Source organism: Neoarius graeffei, chromosome 16, assembly GCF_027579695.1.
Source record: "Neoarius graeffei isolate fNeoGra1 chromosome 16, fNeoGra1.pri, whole genome shotgun sequence".
NCBI lineage: Eukaryota > Metazoa > Chordata > Actinopteri > Siluriformes > Ariidae > Neoarius > Neoarius graeffei.
In genome coordinates, this window is record NC_083584.1 from 71895072 (window position 1) to 71914143 (window position 19072).

General features: G+C 42.0%; 1 protein-coding gene across 3 annotated transcripts in view; it reads left to right on the forward strand.

Moving 5' to 3' along the window:
* The first annotated feature begins 2502 nt into the window (after positions 1–2502).
* clpb (ClpB family mitochondrial disaggregase) overlaps positions 2503–19072 on the forward strand; it is a 124525-nt gene continuing 107955 nt past the window's right edge. The window contains exons 1-3 of one of the 3 annotated variants that reach the window (XM_060943421.1): positions 2503–3119; positions 16731–16782; positions 17958–18044. In XM_060943421.1, the coding sequence (XP_060799404.1) occupies positions 2687–3119; positions 16731–16782; positions 17958–18044 (572 nt within the window). In that variant the 5' untranslated portion in view covers positions 2503–2686. The remainder of the gene's footprint in view (positions 3120–16730; positions 16783–17957; positions 18045–19072) is intronic. The other 2 variants (XM_060943420.1, XM_060943419.1) reach the window with 2 other exon arrangements.

Below are 19072 nucleotides of genomic sequence, written 5' to 3' on the forward strand. Positions count from 1 at the left end.
GAAATGAAACTGAACGGGGCGGGAGCTAGGTTAGAGCAGTCAGCGTAAGTTGGCATTTAGAGTGAGGGCGCACAATTTTACCTTTCCATCCTTGCTTTAAAATTGTGATTTTCGGCATACACAAATAATGATGGCACAAAATCTGGACTGCTTGAGTCAAGCGAGACCTCTCCTACAAACAAAACTGCATGCAAAGCTAAGTTAACATGCTAACAATATTCATTACATTGTGTAACTATGACCAGCTAATCAGACAAACGTTACCAAAGTATTTTGCTACATCAATAAACGAAGACTAGAAAGAATAAAAAAGAAAGATTTAATAAATAGCCTGATCTTACCTGTGATGAAGTGGGCGCTGCAAACCCGCGCATTTTTGATGGTGCTTTCATCTCAGTCTACACGTTTGATGGCTTGTAGCCATAGACGTCGGCAATTTTTTTGGAATGGGTGAGATCCTGCTGGAATTCTGAACATTTTAACCCCATCACTGCTACGATTCTGACACCCGACAACACAACAACTAGTAGTGGTGTGTCGTTCACGAACGAACCGTTCTTTTTGAACGAGTCTTCGAAGTGAACGACTAGAACTAGTTCGCGCTGCCTCTCGTTCTCGGTCGTTGGCGAATCAGCAGTCTCTGCTCGCTGGCAGCAGGGCGGTCGCTGAATCTCGGTCGTTGGCGAATCAGTAGGATCTGTTCAGTAGCAGAAGGGCGTCCAACTTGCATTTTGATCTGTGCAGAGCAGCGCCACTTTACTTCTTTAAGGGCTATCTGAGCCCTATTATCAGAGCGTTGACACATGCCAGGTCTTTAGTTTACAATTTAGAGCTCTCACTCAGCAATACATTTCAGTTCACAGCGAACGAACGAACAGCCAGCAGCCAGCCTGCCTGCTGCCATACTGGGCTGGGCGCATAGCAACGGTTTCCATGACTGTGATAAACAATGAAGAACGTGGCTCTGGAGATCGCGGCATACCGTGTTCGTTTTTTTAATGTTAATGCAATTTGTAATAAAGTGGTTTGTTTTTTGTAATGAGCGTTGCTGTTGAATATGAGCAAAATGGGTGTTACTTAATGGGTTTAAAGGAGGTCTCTTGCTCGAACAGCTGGAAAAGGTCTCGCTAGACGTGACGTCAATCGAATGTTCGTGCATAACAACCGTTTCCATGTCCATGACCAGGCCAAACAATGAATGATCATGAATGCAGCAGAGAGACATCGCAGGCTACTGTTCGCTGAATACGATGACTTGTAAAGTTGTTTATTCTCTGAAATGAGTGTTGCTGTTAAATAAGCTTTTTTTTTTTTGCTTAATGGGTTTGAGAGAACAACTGCATAGCCGGCAGACCATGGCTCTACTAAAATAAATATAATAAATATAAAAACAGCTTTATTCTCATCTACATTTAATTAACTTTCAGAGCTTTGTTTATGTAGTCTTTTTCAGATAATGCTAGGATAATGTTTTTCTTCCATCTTTTTCTCAAGCACATTGTAATGTATGAAAATCTATTGTGGATGGCACCTCTGCCGCCTCTCGTTCACTCAAGATGAACTAAACTTCGGACGACAGCCATTGTTGTGCCGCTTTGGTGTGACGTCATCAAAATGAACGCGTGAACGAACTGAACGAACGAATTTCTTTGCTGAACTGACCGACATGAACGAACTGGCGGAAATGAATCGCCATGTCCCACCAGTAACAACTAGGCTGGGACGATGTATGTGACTGGCTCTGTGAAAACATTCCTACCGTTCCTTTTTTAAACTTGAATCTACTCAAATATGGGTGTATACACAAAGACAAAAACATAGAGCTTTTAATAAATGTGGTGACGTGTTTAGGAAAATATTATATTCACAAATGCAAATGCAGAAAGACAATCCCCATTTTCCCTTCCTTTAAAAACGAGTTATGTTTGTACAGTAAATCCGTCAGATATTTAAAAACTAAGAGGAGTAACGAACTTATATCAATAATAGACAGCTTCCATTTGTTATAATGTACCCCCCCTCCATTACTTTCTTTCGAGTGTCTTTTTTTCCTTTCTTTTTATCATTTTTTTCCTCTTATGTTTTATAATTTCTTGATATGTGTGCTATGTTCCTACAAGGTTCTGTAAAAAAGCCATACATTTGCTTTAATGCTCTGTAAACCTTTGAAACTTCCAATAAAAAAAAAAAAAAAAACCCCAATAACAACTAGGCATTTCTGAGTCTTTTTTGGGTCCAGGCTGCGCGCGCAATTTCCGCTTACGTATGAATGACGTTTACTGCGAAGGGGTCTATAGAAAGCTCACTGCGCCACCTGCTGGTCACCAACACCAAACCGAGAGCGCGAGAATATAACATGAAGGCTGTATTGTGCTTTATTCAGCGGTGATGTATCGTTGTTATTAAACCATCTGCAGAGCTACAGAGAGGGGCTGTACTTCCGGTCACTGTGGAAGATTCTCGAATGCGCGCGCTGACTGGCTGAGCCGTGAGGAACCCGGTTTCCCATGATGCACTGCGTGTCAGTCACGTGTTCCACGCGCTGCGCTTCTCCGTGTTTATCCGGGTCAGGACTGTCACCGTGTCTCTGTCATTACTTCCGTACTGATTACCGGAGACTTTCTCCGCTCTCGACATCTCCCGCTACCCGCGCGGCTGGAGCTCGGGACCGTGAAAGTCGCGCGCGATGTTATTATCCGCCGTGCCGAAGCGTTTGCTCATGCGCAGATCACGCAGCCTGTCACCCTGTCGCGCGCTCCATACTGAGCCCGGTGAGTTATCCGCGCGCCGCCACAATGCTCGCGAGCTTGAAACGGATGTGGAAAACAGTCCGGCGGTTTCCGCGTCCCGGAAGTGGAGGTTACTGAGGGAGCGCGAGGACGCGTGGAGCAGCAGCAGCAGTAACTTTCACGCGCAGTATCGCCAACTGGCCAGTAGGTGGCGCACGAGCCTGGAGAGTCGGAGAAGCTCGTGGGCGGCGCTGGTCACCGCGGGGACTGACCGGGAGGAGAGCGGGGGGCAGAACACCGGGGCCGGGGGGCGGAGAGGAGCAGCTTCAGCAGGAGCTCTGTCCACCGCCGCCCTGGCCTTCTGCTTCAACAGAGACAACAAGAAGAGCGGTAAATACACAAACACGCTCTTCTTCATCATCATCATCATCATCTCTTAATTTCAGTTTCACTCATGCGGCACTTTTAACAGTGAACATCATCACAGAAACCTGGACGCAGCTTTACATCCTTCACCACTTTATCCCGATCAGAGTGATGGGGAATCCGGACTCTGTCCCAGGAATACTGGGCTGAAGGTGGATGAGATGCCAGTACAACACACACAGGTTGTTGGGATGAAACCAGAGAACCTGGAGAAAACCACATGGACACACATGCCCCTTTTCTACCAAATCAATTCCAGGGCTGGTTCGGGGCCAGTGCTTAGTTTGGAACTGGGTTTTCTGTTTCCACTGACAAAGAACTGGCTCTGGGGCCAGAAAAACCGGTTCCAGGCTAGCACCAACTCTCTGCTGGGCCAGAGGAAAGAACCGCTTACGTCAGCGGGGGGGGCGGAGTTGTTAAGACCAACAACAATAGAAAGATTGCCATTTTTAAGCGCCGAGAAGAAGCAGCTGTACAAACGCAAAGTCATCCATTATTATTGTTGTTGCTGCTGCTTCTTCCATGTTGTTTTTGCTTCGGTATTCGCGCCAAGATTTATGCAAACGTAGCGACGTAACTGACGTATACAGCGACATAATGACGTGACTCCCCTTAGCACCGCGAGCTGCGGAAAAGCAAACTGCTTCTCAGCTGGCTTGCAAGTTGAACGAATTGTGCACCAGCACTGGCCCCGAACCAGCCCTGGAACTGATTTGGTGGAAAAGGGGTAATGGACACACATGCCCCTTTTCCACCAAAGCAGTTCCAGGGCTGGTTTGGGACCGGGTTTTCTGTTTCCACTGACAAAGAACTGGCTCTGGGGCCAGAAAAACCGGTTCCAGGCTAGCACCATCTCTTTGCTGGGCCAGAGGAAAGAACCGCTTACGTCAGCAGGGTGGGCGGAGTTGTTAAGACCAGCAACAATAGCAAGACCGCGAAAGGTCACCGTTTTTAAATAAGCGATGAGATATCATGGATGCAGTAAAGCAGTAGTCATCCATGATTGTTGTTGTTGCTTCTTCTTCTCCGTGTTGTTGCTTCAATGTTCGCGCCAAGGTTTATGCAAACGCAGCAACGTAACTGACGTATACAGTGATGTAATGACATGGCTCCCCTTTGCACCCCAAGCTATGGAAAAGCAAACTGGTTCTCAGCTGGCTCGCAAGTTGAACAAGTTGTGAACCAGCACCAGCACCGGCCCCGAACCAGCCCTGGAACTGATTTGGTGGAAAAGGGGTATGAGAGAACATGTGAAACTCCACACAGGCAATAGTCTGAGACCAGGCTCAGATTCTGGAGAAAACTAGACCTGTTGTACCAGGATGATGATTATTATTATTTAGTGACCTATAATTGAAGAGAATCCCACTTGTTCTACAGTGGTGCTTGAAAGTTTGTGAACCCTTTAGAATTTTCTATATTTCTGCATAAATATGACCTAAAGCATCATCAGATTTTCACACAAGTCCTAAAAGTAGACAAAGAGAACCCAGTTAAACAAATGAGACAAAAATATTATACTTGGTCATTTATTGATTGAGGAAAATGATCCAATATTACATATCTGTGAGTGGCAAAAGTATGTGAACCTCTAGGATTAGAATCAGAATCATTTTTATCAGAATCATTTTTATTGCCAGGTATGTGGACTCCGATTTCACTTAGCTCTCATAGTACAAAACTGATAAAAAGCATATACACAAAACAAACAAACAAAAAATGGTGCAATAGGTGCATAAGTAATCCAGGTAAGTCAAGTATGAAATAGATAAATATAAAGTATACAGTGTGCACAGAATGACGGTATGAGTGTGCAGATATTTTACAAGTGATATTACTGATATATGAATCTGGATTTTAGCTGTTCATCACAAAGGATTTTCCCTTTTGGTGCAATATGGTGCATAGTGCAAAGATGAAATAGTAAATATAAATAAATACGAGTAACAGTGAGCACAGAATGACAGTATGAGTGTGCAGATATTTTGCAAGTGATATTACTGATATATGAATCTGGATTTTAGCTGTTCCTCACAGAGACAGCCTGAGGGGGAAAAAACTATTCTTGTGTCTGGTTGTTTTTACATACAGTGATCTATATCGCCTCCCTGAGGGGAGAAGATTAAACAGATTGTGACCAGGGTGTGATGGGTCCGCAGAGATGTTACCTGCCCGTTTCCTGACTCTGGACAAGTATAGGTCTTGGATGGAGGGCAGGTTGACACCAGTAATTTTCTCTGCAGACCTTATTGTCCGTTGCAGTCTGTTCTTCTCCTGTTTGGTGACTGATCCAAACCAAACAGTGATGGAAGAGCAAAGAACAGACTGAATGATGGCGGTGTAGAATTGTGTCAGCAGCTCTTTAGGCAGGTTGAGCTTCCTGAGCTGGCGCAGAAAGTGCAACCTCTGCTGAGCCTTTTTGATGATAGTGACTGTGTTGGTCTCCCACTTCAAGTCCCGAGAGAGTGTGGAACCCAGAAACCTGAAGCTTTCAACAGCAGCCACAGTGTTGTTGGTGATGGGCAGCAGAGTGCGGGGGCTCCTCCTAAAGTCCACTGTCATCTCCACAGTTTTGAGCATGATTAGCAGTTAATTTGAAGGTGAAATTAGAGTCAGGTGTTTTCAATCAATGGGATGACAATCAGGTGTGAGTGGGCACCCTGTTTTATTTAAAGAACAGGGATCTATCAAAGTCTGAGCTTCACAACACATGTTTGTGGAAGTGTATCATGGCACAACCAAAGGAGATTTCTGAGGACCTCAGAAAAAGTGTTGTTGATGCTCATCAGGCTGGAAAAGGTTACAAAACCATCTCTAAAGAGTTTCAACTCCACCAATCCACAGATAAACAGATTGTGTACAAATGGAGGAAATTCAAGACCATTGTTACCCTCCCCAGGAGTGGTCGACCAACAGAGATCACTCCAAGAGCAAGGCGTGTAATAGTTGGTGAGGTCACAAAGGACCCCAGGGTAACTTCTAAGCAACTGAAGGCCTCTCTCACATTGGCTAATGTTAATGTTCATGAGTCCACCATCAGTAGAACACTGAACAACAATGGTGTGCATGGCAGGGTTGCAAGGAGAAAACCACTGCTCTCCAAAACGAACATTGCTGCTCGTCTGCAGTTTGCTAAAGATCATGTGGACAAGCCAGAAGGCTATTGGAAAAATGTTTTGTGGACGGATGAGACCAAAATAGAACTTTTTGGTTTAAATGAGAAGCGTTATGTTTGGAGAAAGGAAAACACTGCATTCCAGCATAAGAACCTTATCCCATCTGTGAAACATGGTGGTGGTAGTATCATGGTTTGGGCCTGTTTTGCTGCATCTGGGCCAGGACGGCTTGCCATCATTGATGGAACAATGAATTCTGAATTATACCAGAGAATTCTAAAGGAAAATGTCAGGACATCTGTCCATGAACTGAATCTCAAGAGAAGGTGGGTCATGCAGCAAGACAACGACCCTAAGCACACAAGTTGTTCTACCAAAGAATGGTTAAAGAATAAAGTTAATGTTTTGGAATGGCCAAGTCAAAGTCCTGACCTTAATCCAATCGAAATGTTGTGGAAGGACCTGAAGCGAGCAGTTCATGTGAGGAAACCCACCAACATCCCAGAGTTGAAGCTGTTCTGTATGGAGGAACGGGCTAAAATTCCTCCAAGCCGGTGTGCAGGACTGATCAACAGTTACCGCAAACGTTTAGTTGCAGTTATTGCTGCACAAGGGGGTCACACCAGATACTGAAAGCAAAGGTTCACATACTTTTTTGCCACTCACAGATATGCAATATTGGATCATTTTCCTCAATAAATAAATGACCAAGTATAATATTTTTGTCTCATTTGTTTAACTGGGTTCTCTTTATCTACTTTTAGGACTTGTGTGAAAATCTGATGATGTTTTAGGTCATATTTATGCAGAAATATAGAAAATTCTAAAGGGTTCACAAACTTTCAAGCACCACTGTATGCTCATATTTTCATGACTGTAGTCTCCTCCCTTCCCAGTGTGCATTCAGGGTTGGGCAGTCTGCGATTTTGTATCAAGCTTGAGCTTGAAGATGTCCATGATCCACTTTTCAAGCAAATCATAGACCTTTTATGTCCTCCAACTAATGTCTCCATACTTCACATCCAACTCTGATGGCCTGTAATAATAGTGGAGTCATGTTAAGTTCCCAAACCCACAGGATGATTGTTTACTTGATAGCTATGCTTAATGGCCAAATTGTATCACGTGTGTCTATCACAGGATGTCTCATGTACGATGTATTTGAAAAATGCTTCAGCTCGTGCCAAAAAAAGGATTTGATGCCAAAAGGGTGGCAGTGGTTCGGCTGTGCACAGTCAGAAATTTCTCAAAGCAAAGTTATCTGTAAACATTGTCATACCATGATCAGCACTTCCAGAGGTAATACTGTGATTAACAATAATCAGGAAGAGAGTTTCACTCGGTCAGTACATCTTTATCTCACAATGCTCTGGAACATAAAACAGTTATCACTGACGGACACATTAAAGCAGTTGGGGGAAACCCCATGATAAACCCCACGATAAACGATGGAAAGAGGTGATTGAGGCGGTCCAGATAAGGTGCCATTCAAAGCTGTGGATGAGGTGGGATTAAAGACACTGGGGCACATTTAAGTTTCGATGAATGATATGATTTGCCAAGATTTTTTGCACCGACGAGTGCGCAAGTGTCAGTTTGAAAAGTGTACTCTTGTGTTCTTTACATTTTAGTACTGCAATTTTTTTTCAACTTGAAAAATCTGGTTGTGTTATTTGTTGACTGCTAACTACTTTTGTTTCATAGTTAAATGTTCTGACTGCAGAGTTGAATTCTGGGTAAAATGTTCTATTTCTATAACCATTGGAGTTTTGAGATGTTTCGCTGCTGCACACACTGTGCATCCTATGTGTCACTGTTTTGCTGAGATAGGACACGTCCTGTGTTTTACGATTCCAAAAATTGCCGAAACAACTGAGCAACAATATCACATGACCACAGAGGGCCGTGTTTGACCTACTTTTAACCAAAACAAGTCGGCATGGACAAACACGGCAGACTCGGCTCTCCTGGCCCACCGGCTAAAAGCCAGTAGAAAAGAAAAGGAAAGCCTGCCTAGTGAGTGCAACTGCAAGGTTACATTCAAGGTAACCTTGAGTTACCTTGGGTTACCAAGTAACTTGTAACCAAGTAAGTAAGTAAGTTACTTGGGTTATTCAAGTAACCTTGAGTTACCAAGGCTAGATGGCGTGCCATTTTTCTGGACGGATAACTAAATTATTCTAGCTAGCGCTTAGCTATCTTAGCCTAAGAATGCATGGACTCGACTCCACAGTAGCAAGTATGGAGTCATTTACGTGACCCTTTCACGTGACATCATCATGACTGCAAATTTGTTTATCCGACCAAGCTTTGTGTTTGCTAACAACCGGCACAAGCGTATGCGAGTGATTGTAAGCCCAGTTCACTAAACATCTGTAGATAAACTTGTAGAAGTTCCATCTAAAAGAACAATGCCAGAGACCTGTAGTGCTTTTGGATGTAATAACAGACGTGGAGATAAGCCTGGTTTAACTTTTCACCACTTCATGGTGAACCCAGAAGGATGAGAAAAATGACAAGCTGTAGTTAAACAGGAAGACTGGATGATAAAAGCATTTCTGTGTGTGTGGAGAACATTTTATATCGGGTTAGTGTGAAAGCTCTGTGCAGCATTAAAATGTATATCTGGATGTGGGCTTTGGATGAGAGATATTTCATTAGACCTAATGTTTGGCTCGACTAGCAGCACGTTTGTTATGTACTGATAATGTAGACGAGGCTAAACACCATAAAATATGCTAGATCTCGGCCCTGGCTTGTTTATTATTATTATAAATCCATGTTTGAGCTTACCTTTGTCGTAAAGTATTTTTCTTTATCAGGAATTTCCCATAACATTCTGACACAAAACCTGCAGGGCTCGAAATTAACTTTTTTTCTTTGTGTCCCCCAGTGGTCCCGAATTCTGTGTTGTATTGTCCCGAATGGAAGCAATAGTGTCCCCATTTTTTCCTCTCTGAAATAACCAGTGGTTAATATTATCATATGAAGTTACTATTATATTTGTAACTATGCGATTTTGAACCCTTTATATCATTTTTACAATAAGTCACAAGACACAAGCGACACATCCTATACATCATCTACTTCAAAATTACAGTTATTGCATTTTCAGTTTATTAAACTTTGGCGATCTCACTGTATGAATAGATACCCGTTTATTTAAAGGGGCCAACTAGCTCATTCAGAAAATGTTTCAACTCCCTACATCTGCAGTACACTTTAGTTGAAAATAAGACCCCTTTTATGTTCATTTCATCTACTTATACCTTGAATATCTGTTGGCACTTATAAGGCCAACTTATAATTTTCACCATTACCGTTATCCATTTTTATGAACTTTCCGATATCCATTTTATGAACTTTCACTGCCGAAACATGGGTGCAAATGTTAGCAACATCAACATAGTGGCAGGTCCGAGCCTAGTTGTGCTGCTGACTGACTAAACTTTCTGAACTAGAAAGACACCAAGAAAACTCACTTATTCTGTTGAACGGTATCTTCCGTCAGTATCATCCACATCATTCCTGTTGTATTTTATAACGTGTCTAACAGTGTTCATTCAGTTCATTCAGTTGCTAGCGTTGCCTGCAGACCAGGCGATGACACTTTGGATCCTGAAGGTCGCGGAGACGTTATGTCTGGGCTTTCAGTTTCTTCCCCGCGGTCGGTCCGCTTCAACCACTTCAGCATTTTTGTTCTGGCAAGAGTCGGCGCAGCGTGTGCGGTAGCAATTCCATTCCAAGTCCATATAATGCGGACTCTGGCCGAAGATTCTAGAACAGAATGCGCTGCTCTGTAGCCTACGGATGCAGGTGCATCGAAAGTGTAGCTACTATGTATTTTTCGCTGTTAACGTTTTAAAATTAAAATTGACAAATTAGGTGAATGTCTACGTACGTGTTACGGCTTTGTAAATAATATTAATGTAGAACTTTTTTTTCTAGATCTATTTTTTTCCATTGTCCCGGGATTGTCCCAGATATGATAATTTTGTGTCCTGATGACATTTTTTATGGTCCCCGGGACATCGGGACACTGTTAGTTTCGAGCGCTGAAAACCTGACTCAAAATATTGGTAGGCATCTCTACTTTCCTATGCCTTTAGCATCTCCAGTGTTTTTAGAAATCCCAAATACTAAATAGTTCAGGATGTCGTAGTGTCCCAAATCCGGTAGCTCGTTTGCTGAACACTTCAAGTGGAATACATACATTTGTGGGTAAAGTAAGAAGAAGAAGCCTTTATTTTTGTCACATGTACACTTAAACACAGCAAAATTCCTCCTCTGCATATCACCCAGTCTGAAGCACTGAACACATGCACGGTGCAACCAGCGCTCGAAACTAACGGTGTCCCGACATCCCGGGGACCATAAAAAATGTCATCGGGATACAAAATTATCATATCTGGGACAATCCCGGGACAATGGAAAAAAAATAGATCTAGAAAAAAAGTTCTACATTAATATTTACAAAGCCGTAACACATGCGTAGACATTCACCTAATTTGTCAATTTTAATTTTAAAACGTTAACAGCGAAAAATACATAGTAGCTACACTTTCGATGCACCTGCATCCGTAGGCTACAGAGCAGCGCATTCTGTTCTAGAATTTTCGGCCGGAGTCCGCATTATATGGACTTGGAATGGAATTGCTACCGCACACGCTGCGCCGACTCTTGCCAGAACAAAAATGCTGAAGTGGTTGAAGCGGACCGACCGCGGGGAAGAAACTGAAAGCCCAGACATAACGTCTCCGCGACCTTCAGGATCCAAAGTGTCCTCGCCTGGTCTGCAGGCAACGCTAGCAACTGAATGAACTTAATGAACACTGTTAGACACGTTATAAAATACAACAGGAATGATGTGGATGATATTGACGGAAGATACCGTTCAACAGAATAAGTGAGTTTTCTTGGTGTCTTTCTAGTTCAGAAAGTTTAGTCAGTCAGCAGCACAACTAGGCTCGGACCTGCCACTATGTTGATGTTGCTAACATTTGCACCCACGTTTCGGCAGCGAAAGTTCATAAAATGGATAACGGAAAGTTCATAAAATGGATAACGGAAAGTTCATAAAAATGGATAACGGTAATGGATAACGGAAAGTTCATAAAAATGGATAACGGTAATGGTGAAAATAAGTTGGCCTTATAAGTGCCAACAGATATTGAAGGTATAAGTAGATGAAATGAACATAAAAGGGGTCTTATTTTCAACTAAAGTGTACTGCAGATGTAGGGAGTTGAAACATTTTCTGAATGAGCTAGTTGGCCCCTTTAAATAAACGGGTATCTATTCATACAGTGAGATCGCCAAAGTTTAATAAACTGAAAATGCAATAACTGTAATTTTGAAGTAGATGATGTATAGGATGTGTCGCTTGTGTCTTGTGACTTATTGTAAAAATGATATAAAGGGTTCAAAATCGCATAGTTACAAATATAATAGTAATTTCATATGATAATATTAACCACTGGTTATTTCAGAGAGGAAAAAAATGGGGACACTATTGCTTCCATTCGGGACAATACAACACAGAATTCGGGACCACTGGGGGACACAAAGAAAAAAAGTTAATTTCGAGCCCTGGGTGCAACACACACAGAGCGCAGTGTGCAGGATAAATAAAAACATTTGTGGGTAAATTATATGGCTCTGTGATGCCTGCATGTTTCAGTTTTTGGATGTAACATGATCTGCTGGTATAAAATACATTTTAATTGTCACGATGTTTTTCACGTGTCGCCATCTTGGTGTGACGCAGTTCCATAGTTATGCTAATTAGTTAACGGTCTTCGCGTTAAAAAAAGCTCCCTGTGTATTTCCACATACTGTTTACCTCAAGAGGTAGGAAAACGGTCCTAAAATGGGAAAAAAGCGACCCTCAGCACGTCAAAATGGTCACGTTGCATCCACATAATATTCTTGTGAGACAGGAAAATGCTGTGCACAATAAAAATTTTTTAAATTTCAGATGACTTTGCAGTCAGCACCTTGAAAATAAGGTTTCACTCAGGTTTTAATTCGGTCTGGAAGATGAAACGATAGACACGTCATCAATAGAAATAAGAGAACTGTTTGATCGACTGTTTGATAGGTGAACTGACAGAAACAGCATGGAGTGAGAAAATGAGCAGCGTTTCCCCACAGGTCTGAAATATACTTGTGGTGGCACAGTAGCTGGTGCAAAGGGCCCGTGTTACCTGCCTGCACTGAAATGCAGTGTGGGTCTGTCTGTGAATCGGCTCTGCTTGAGCTGCTCAGTGAATCTCACATGCTGGCTATCAGTGACGACCACAGGCTTCAGAAAAATGGACTCTCTTCTTTTTAGTTCATTTATAAGTCAATAATTTTTGACTTACAAACAAGGAAAAGCAAAAATGGCCTATTAATTTTTGTTATTGACATGAAAACAGAACGGACTGTTCATGTACTTTTAATAATCAGTTAAATATGTAAAAGGAAAAAAAAGCACCACTACAAAGCCGAATGCCCTGTCTGGACTCGGGTGCGCCATGTCGCCATGGTAACGTTGACAATAACACCTAATGTAAACACTGATTGATTAAAACTGTCTACAGCGTGAAAGCTCTCTGTTCTTGTAGTCAAATATTTGGCAAATCATTCCAGCACAATACAGTACATTTATGTTCATTATGATTTCTCTATCACTCACAGAACATTCTCACCGTTTAAAGTCTCTGTGTGAGACAATGAGGAAATTGTTGATAAAAGTAAAGTCAGGATAAAGTGGTGATATTCAGTCTATTTTTTCCCCTCCTGGTAATTGTTAAAAATGCATAGTTAAAAATAATCAATAATTCTCAATATCGACCGAAATGAAAAATTTTATCATGATAAAATTTTCAGCTTTGTCACCCCACTTTGATTTAATGACTGTTTTCAGAAGAGTGTCTTTAATGCAGTGTTGTGTTTTAATCAAGTCCACGGGCATATTCGCGTCTCTGGATATTCTCAACAGCAGGGCTCGACGTTAACTTTTAAACCCACTTGCCCTGGGGCGCAAGTGGGGATTAAGTCCACTTGCCCCCTATTTTGCGAGAACTACTTTTTTTTTGTTTTTTGTTTTTTTTAGGAAAACTGTAGAATAGTTGTGAATTGCAACACAAAATGAAGATCACACATTGAGTTGAAGTTTGGTTATTGATTAAGTTTATTATTAAGTTTGGTTTTTGGTTCCGTTTTACTTGTAATGGACAATAACAGTTTTATCCAAAATAGTTTTTCCTGCCTTAGTCGATTTATTTCCATTTCACCTGCATGCAGCCGTTGTAAAGTTAAGTGTGTTTGTGTAGAACTCTCTCAGGCCCACTTTACACGGGGACGGTATAAAACAAAAACGCAAAAGTCCGTTTTCGTTCTCACTTTTTTCCGCGTCTACACGACCGTTTTCAAGGAGGAAATCTGCGTCTATACGGTGACGCATAAATGTCTCCGTTATGTCTGCACGCATGCGCAACATCTTCCGTCTTGTCTGATCTGCACATCTGCGCCGCTGTTCTGTCAAGTTATCCTACCAAGCCTACTACGCATGCGCGAAATCCAGGAGGGGAGGAAAATTCAACAGTAGTTTTGTCCCACCGATCAGCTGGGCTGATAGAAAAATCGGTGAGAATTTCACGCATTTGCCGATTTTTATGTTTTGTGCGTATTGGTCGAGTCTTTGGCCGAGTCAAATAATTTGTAATGACTTGTTTTGAATAATAAAACGGTCTGTATGAGAACTTGCTAGGATAACTTTACAGAACACCGGTCCGGCTGAGGTACTGTAGTGCTCGAGGGAGGAGCAGGAGCAAACCGAAACTCTTTTAATCTGCCTTTATTAAGTAACACTCACTCTTGTTTCGGTGAAGAAGAGAAAAGGCAGTGTCCATCTCAGCAAAATAAACCCGTTCGGCTGATAGTTTTGTTTTCAGTCTCGGGTTTATGGTTTCACGAGCGGCTTGAATAGGCGGCGCGCGTGCGTGTGTGTGTAACTTGGCGATACCAAACTGAGGAGCTCCAGCTGGGCGAGTGAGCAGGAAAACACATCTACTGCATTAAAACACAGAGCAGCTTGAAGGTCCGTTGGATGGATGTAATCAGACATGCTCTTACTATGACGTAAACGCGTACCCGACGTGAGCAGATCCGAGCAGAGTTTCGCGTATTGGGTAGTTTAGACGGATATGCAACGGGGGCCGTTTTTAACTTATCCACTCTGGAAGGCGTTTTCAATTTTATCCGTTTTTCAGCCTCGGAAACGCCGTCCTCGTGTAAACGAAAGGCACTTCTGATAAAATATTTAGTCGTTTTTACCCGACAGCGTCCTCGTGTAAACGGGCCCTCAGACTGTAGGTTCATTACTCGATAATGCAGAAATCATAAAATAGAAATCTATAACAAAGTTTGTATGAAGAAAACAATAGGGTGCCAAGACTTTTGAATAGTACTGTATTTGAGAATATTTCTATATTGTTTTTTGTTTGTTTGTTTTTAATCATCATCCACCTTTAGGTTTAAAAAAAAAAAACAAATGCTACGTCATGACAGACAGGATAATGTTTGCATTTAAAATGATAGGTTGTAGGTGTTTTATACAGACCTGACAACCTGGAACTGAATCAGTGCAGCCGGTCTGTCGTGAGACAGCACGTTTTTTTTTTTGTTTGTTTGTTTTTAAATAAACCTAGAGGTGGATGATATAACAAACAACGATATATAAATATTTTGCACAGGACTGTGTTCCTCTGATAACAGAAACAAAGCTCCAGCTCTCTCTGCTCTTAATCTGTTCTGTTCTTTCAGGATTTATCGCGCATGCTGCTCCTTGTTGAGTTTTTTATGCCCGAGTTGTTTGAAACCAATCTGGGTTTTCTGTGTCGAATAAGGAAGCGGCTTCACCTGTCAGAAAATCGAACACTTTTTCATGAAGGAGTTAACTCGAATGTGAGCAGAAAAAAATAAAGCAAAATTCTTAAGCAAACTCTTCCATACTCACTTCCGACTTTGTTTTTGTAAAATACATTTTAAATACAATCGTGAATTTCTCTGGAGTTTTCAGGCTGAGCTCCTCTCCTCGTATTCTTTAACCGCTCATTTCCTCGTTGTTCTTGAAGCATTTGCTTCTATTTGTTAACATTTTTCTTGATAGCAGGGAGACGGTAATGCCTTTTATCGTTCCTCTGTTTGAACAAGCAAAAAACAGGGCAAAAATTAACCATATTGAAGACAGATCATAAGCCTTGCTTACATGAAAGACGGTATCTGTCTGACCCCGGCTGAAATTATCATGTGATACATGACCTCATGCATAAGCAGTCTATAAGCAGTACGCGTACCATACTACAATAACTTGCAAAGCATTACATGAAACTGAGACTAAGAAAACAGCCAAGACATAATGGCGGATACGTAGTGCTTTTAGGAACTGAAATAAAAGATCAAAAAGCCTAATTTTTGTGCTGCTATATGCTCATTCCAACAACCCAGTCAGGCATGTCCGGGACATATCCCACTTGCCCGAATGTGTTTCACTTGCAATCGGGCAGTCCTTAAAGGAACAGTCCACCGTATTTCCATAATGAAATATGCTCTTATCTGAATTGAGACGAGCTGCTCCGTACCTGTCCGAGCTTTGCGCGACCTCCCAGTCAGTCAGACGCGCTGTCACTCCTGTTAGTAATGTAACTAGGCTCAGTATGGCCAATGGTATTTTTTGGGGCTGTAGTTAGATGTGACCAAACTCTTCCGCGTTTTTCCTGTTTACATAGGTTTATATGAGCAGTGACATGAAACAAGTTCAGTTACACAAATTGAAACGTGGCGATTTTCTATGCTATGGAAAGTCGGCACTATAATGACAGGCGTACTAACACCTTCTGCGCGCTTCGGCAGCGCACTGATACGGAGCTCAGATATCAATGCGCTGCTGAAGCGCGCAGAAGGTGTTAGTACGCCTGTCATTATAGTGCCGACTTTCCATAGCATAGAAAATCGCTACGTTTCAATTTGTGTAACTGAACCTGTTTCATATCACTGGTCATATAAACCTATGTAAACAGGAAAAATGCGGAAGAGTTTGGTCGCATCTAACTACAGCCCCAAAAAATACCATTGGCCATACTGAGCCTAGCTACATTGCTAACAGGAGTGACAGCGCGTCTGACTGCGTCTGACTGACTGGGAGGTCGCGCAAAGCTCGGAGAGGTACGGAGCAGCTCGTCTCAATTCAGATAAGAGCATATTTCATTATGGAAGTACGGTGGACTGTTCCTTTAATGTCGAGCCCTGAACAGTACATTTAAAAACTGAGAAGCAATATCACAGTGACTGTGTGTGAAAAAGATCATTATTTATTTATTGATTTATTTATTTATTTGCTTGCATGATCACCTAACCCTACCTGTAATAATTCTGGGGACTGAGTGTCACATGATTCTCCTCTGGTCTTCAGGTGAAGCTCTTCTGGATGCAGCCAGATCCAACAACGCCGAGGAGGTGAAAAGGTAAACGAGTCACCTGAGACACAACTTCTACAGGACTGAGCTCAGAAATCAACATTTCAGCTTCACTCAGAAACAAACACCCAGAAAAACTCATGCTGCGAGCAAGAAAAAAAGGCATGACTCATCGTTTCTGCCCATAAAGGCACCATAGCACGTTGGAGAACAAAATCAACTGACGACTAGAATGAATTTATGTGGAGTCATGTGAGTTAGACCGAGTTTAAGTGTTGCTCTGAGTTGTAGTATGAAAACGCATCTTCAAAAGTGCTGAAGACGTGGATTAAATTCCGGACATTTAGAAAAGATGAACAAAGAAAGTGTGTGGCGATTTAAAGCAGTCTCTGTAAAATGAAAGCCATCTCAAGTTTTTAATCGTTTTTCATTTATCTGAATGCATTCGAGACTGAAAGTGCTTGGACTCCAGAATCACTTTCAGTACCTGGACTGAGTCAGGTGTGTGGCATGCAGTGACCATATCTGTCCACTAGAGGGCAGAAGTGTTACAGGACTGAGGGGGGGGATAGGAGGCAGAGGGCAGATGAGCAATGAAATGCATCCTGTCACCATATGAGAGTAATATGGGGACACACACACACACACAGGGACAATGAGCTGAAACACAAACGTGTTAAGTTTGGCTTGTGGCCTCACATTCTTAGAAACTTGTGTGTGAGAGAGAGAGTCATGACACCGCAGTGCACCATCTGTTGTGTGTGTTTTTATCTGAACGCGCAATCAACAGTAGTTCACTTGTGTTACAGTGTATTATGGTATACTGTATTCTTATTGTATTTGTCAAGTTTAATTCACTTTGTATACAGTTGTAATAAACACACAGAAATGTCACACATACCTTGAGTTAAGCGAAAGCTAGGTGAGGTGTAATCTGAAACATTAAAGTGTGTGGTACTGGGAGAGTGTGTGTTACAGTGTTTTAAGATAGCCCAGGGGCAGATGTACAGATGGTTTCACAAAATGTGTGTGTGTAAAGGGACAGCAGATGTGTTAAGTTAGAGTCCAACACTAACACAGGAGGTTGTGTTTACCATAAACACACACATCTCCACACAGACGGCAGCAGGAGAGTGTCTCCGTTTCTTTCTATTACTTAGCGCTCCCCACCACCACCACCACCAAACTGTCTCTCTCTCTGTCTGTCTGTCTGTCTGTCTCAGGATGCTGGCAGATGGAGTTGATCCAAACACTCGTCACCGTCTTGGCTGGACCGCACTCATGGTCGCCTCCATGAACAGACAGCACAAGTAAGTGTGTGTGTTTCTGACGTACACACATTTGAATGAGAGTCAACCCACAATCAATGAAGTCAAATCAGTCTTAGTTGAGCAAGTTCGTAACGGTATTTCTTACTTTCACCGTAAATTTTTATTTATACGACTTTGGTCTATAGCTGTAAAAGGCCTCGGCCTTAAAACCGGTTCCCGCTGTGACGTCACACACTCAGGCACGGCTGGCTCAGCGGGGCAGCTCGAATGACAACTTTGCGGTCAATTTTAACTCTCGAAAATATTTATTTTTTTATTCCCATTTATGCAGCATACAAGAGTCAAGGATGGAGATGCTATCCACTCAAATTTATTTAAAAATAAAGGGTCTGCATATCTGATTTTAAGTTTCACAAAAATGTAGAATGTGACTGTAGAAAATGTGCAGCATTTTATTTCAAAAATCTAAAAGATCTGAATTTTTTCAGAAGTAAAAGGCAAGAAGCCTGAAAGAAATATTCAAGCTATACTGCCTTTCAGATTTTTCACGTTTAGGCCATAAAAATAATTTTCCCCGACACCCAATTATTTTTGTTCAGTGGACTGAAAGCTACTGAATTTGAATCACAGACTTCCAATTTTATTAAGTTTTTTTTTTTTTTTTTTAAATTAGAACAATTAATGAATTTATCTCCACGTGGCCTTAAATTCTCCGCTATTTTTTCCTGCTTCACCATGACCCAATACAAGATACTACATCATGCATGACGTAGTGGGCTTTCCCCGTTCGCGCAAGGTATTGTGGGATACAAATTTGAAACAGGAGAGAAAAATGGAGGACGTGAGTGTGTGAATGAAACGTGAAAGAGCGACTACAGTAAGAGAAAGCGAAAAGAAAAGATATGTTCTATACGAAGGAAAGGAAACGCAGGACCAAACTAATAAATATCGGCGGTCAGCGAGCACCTCTGTGTGATCAGCTGTTCGTTTAGCGACAGAATGGTGGAACTGTCAGTGCACGCTCAAAGGTAAACCTGCGCACACGCCCGCACACACACACGGACTTC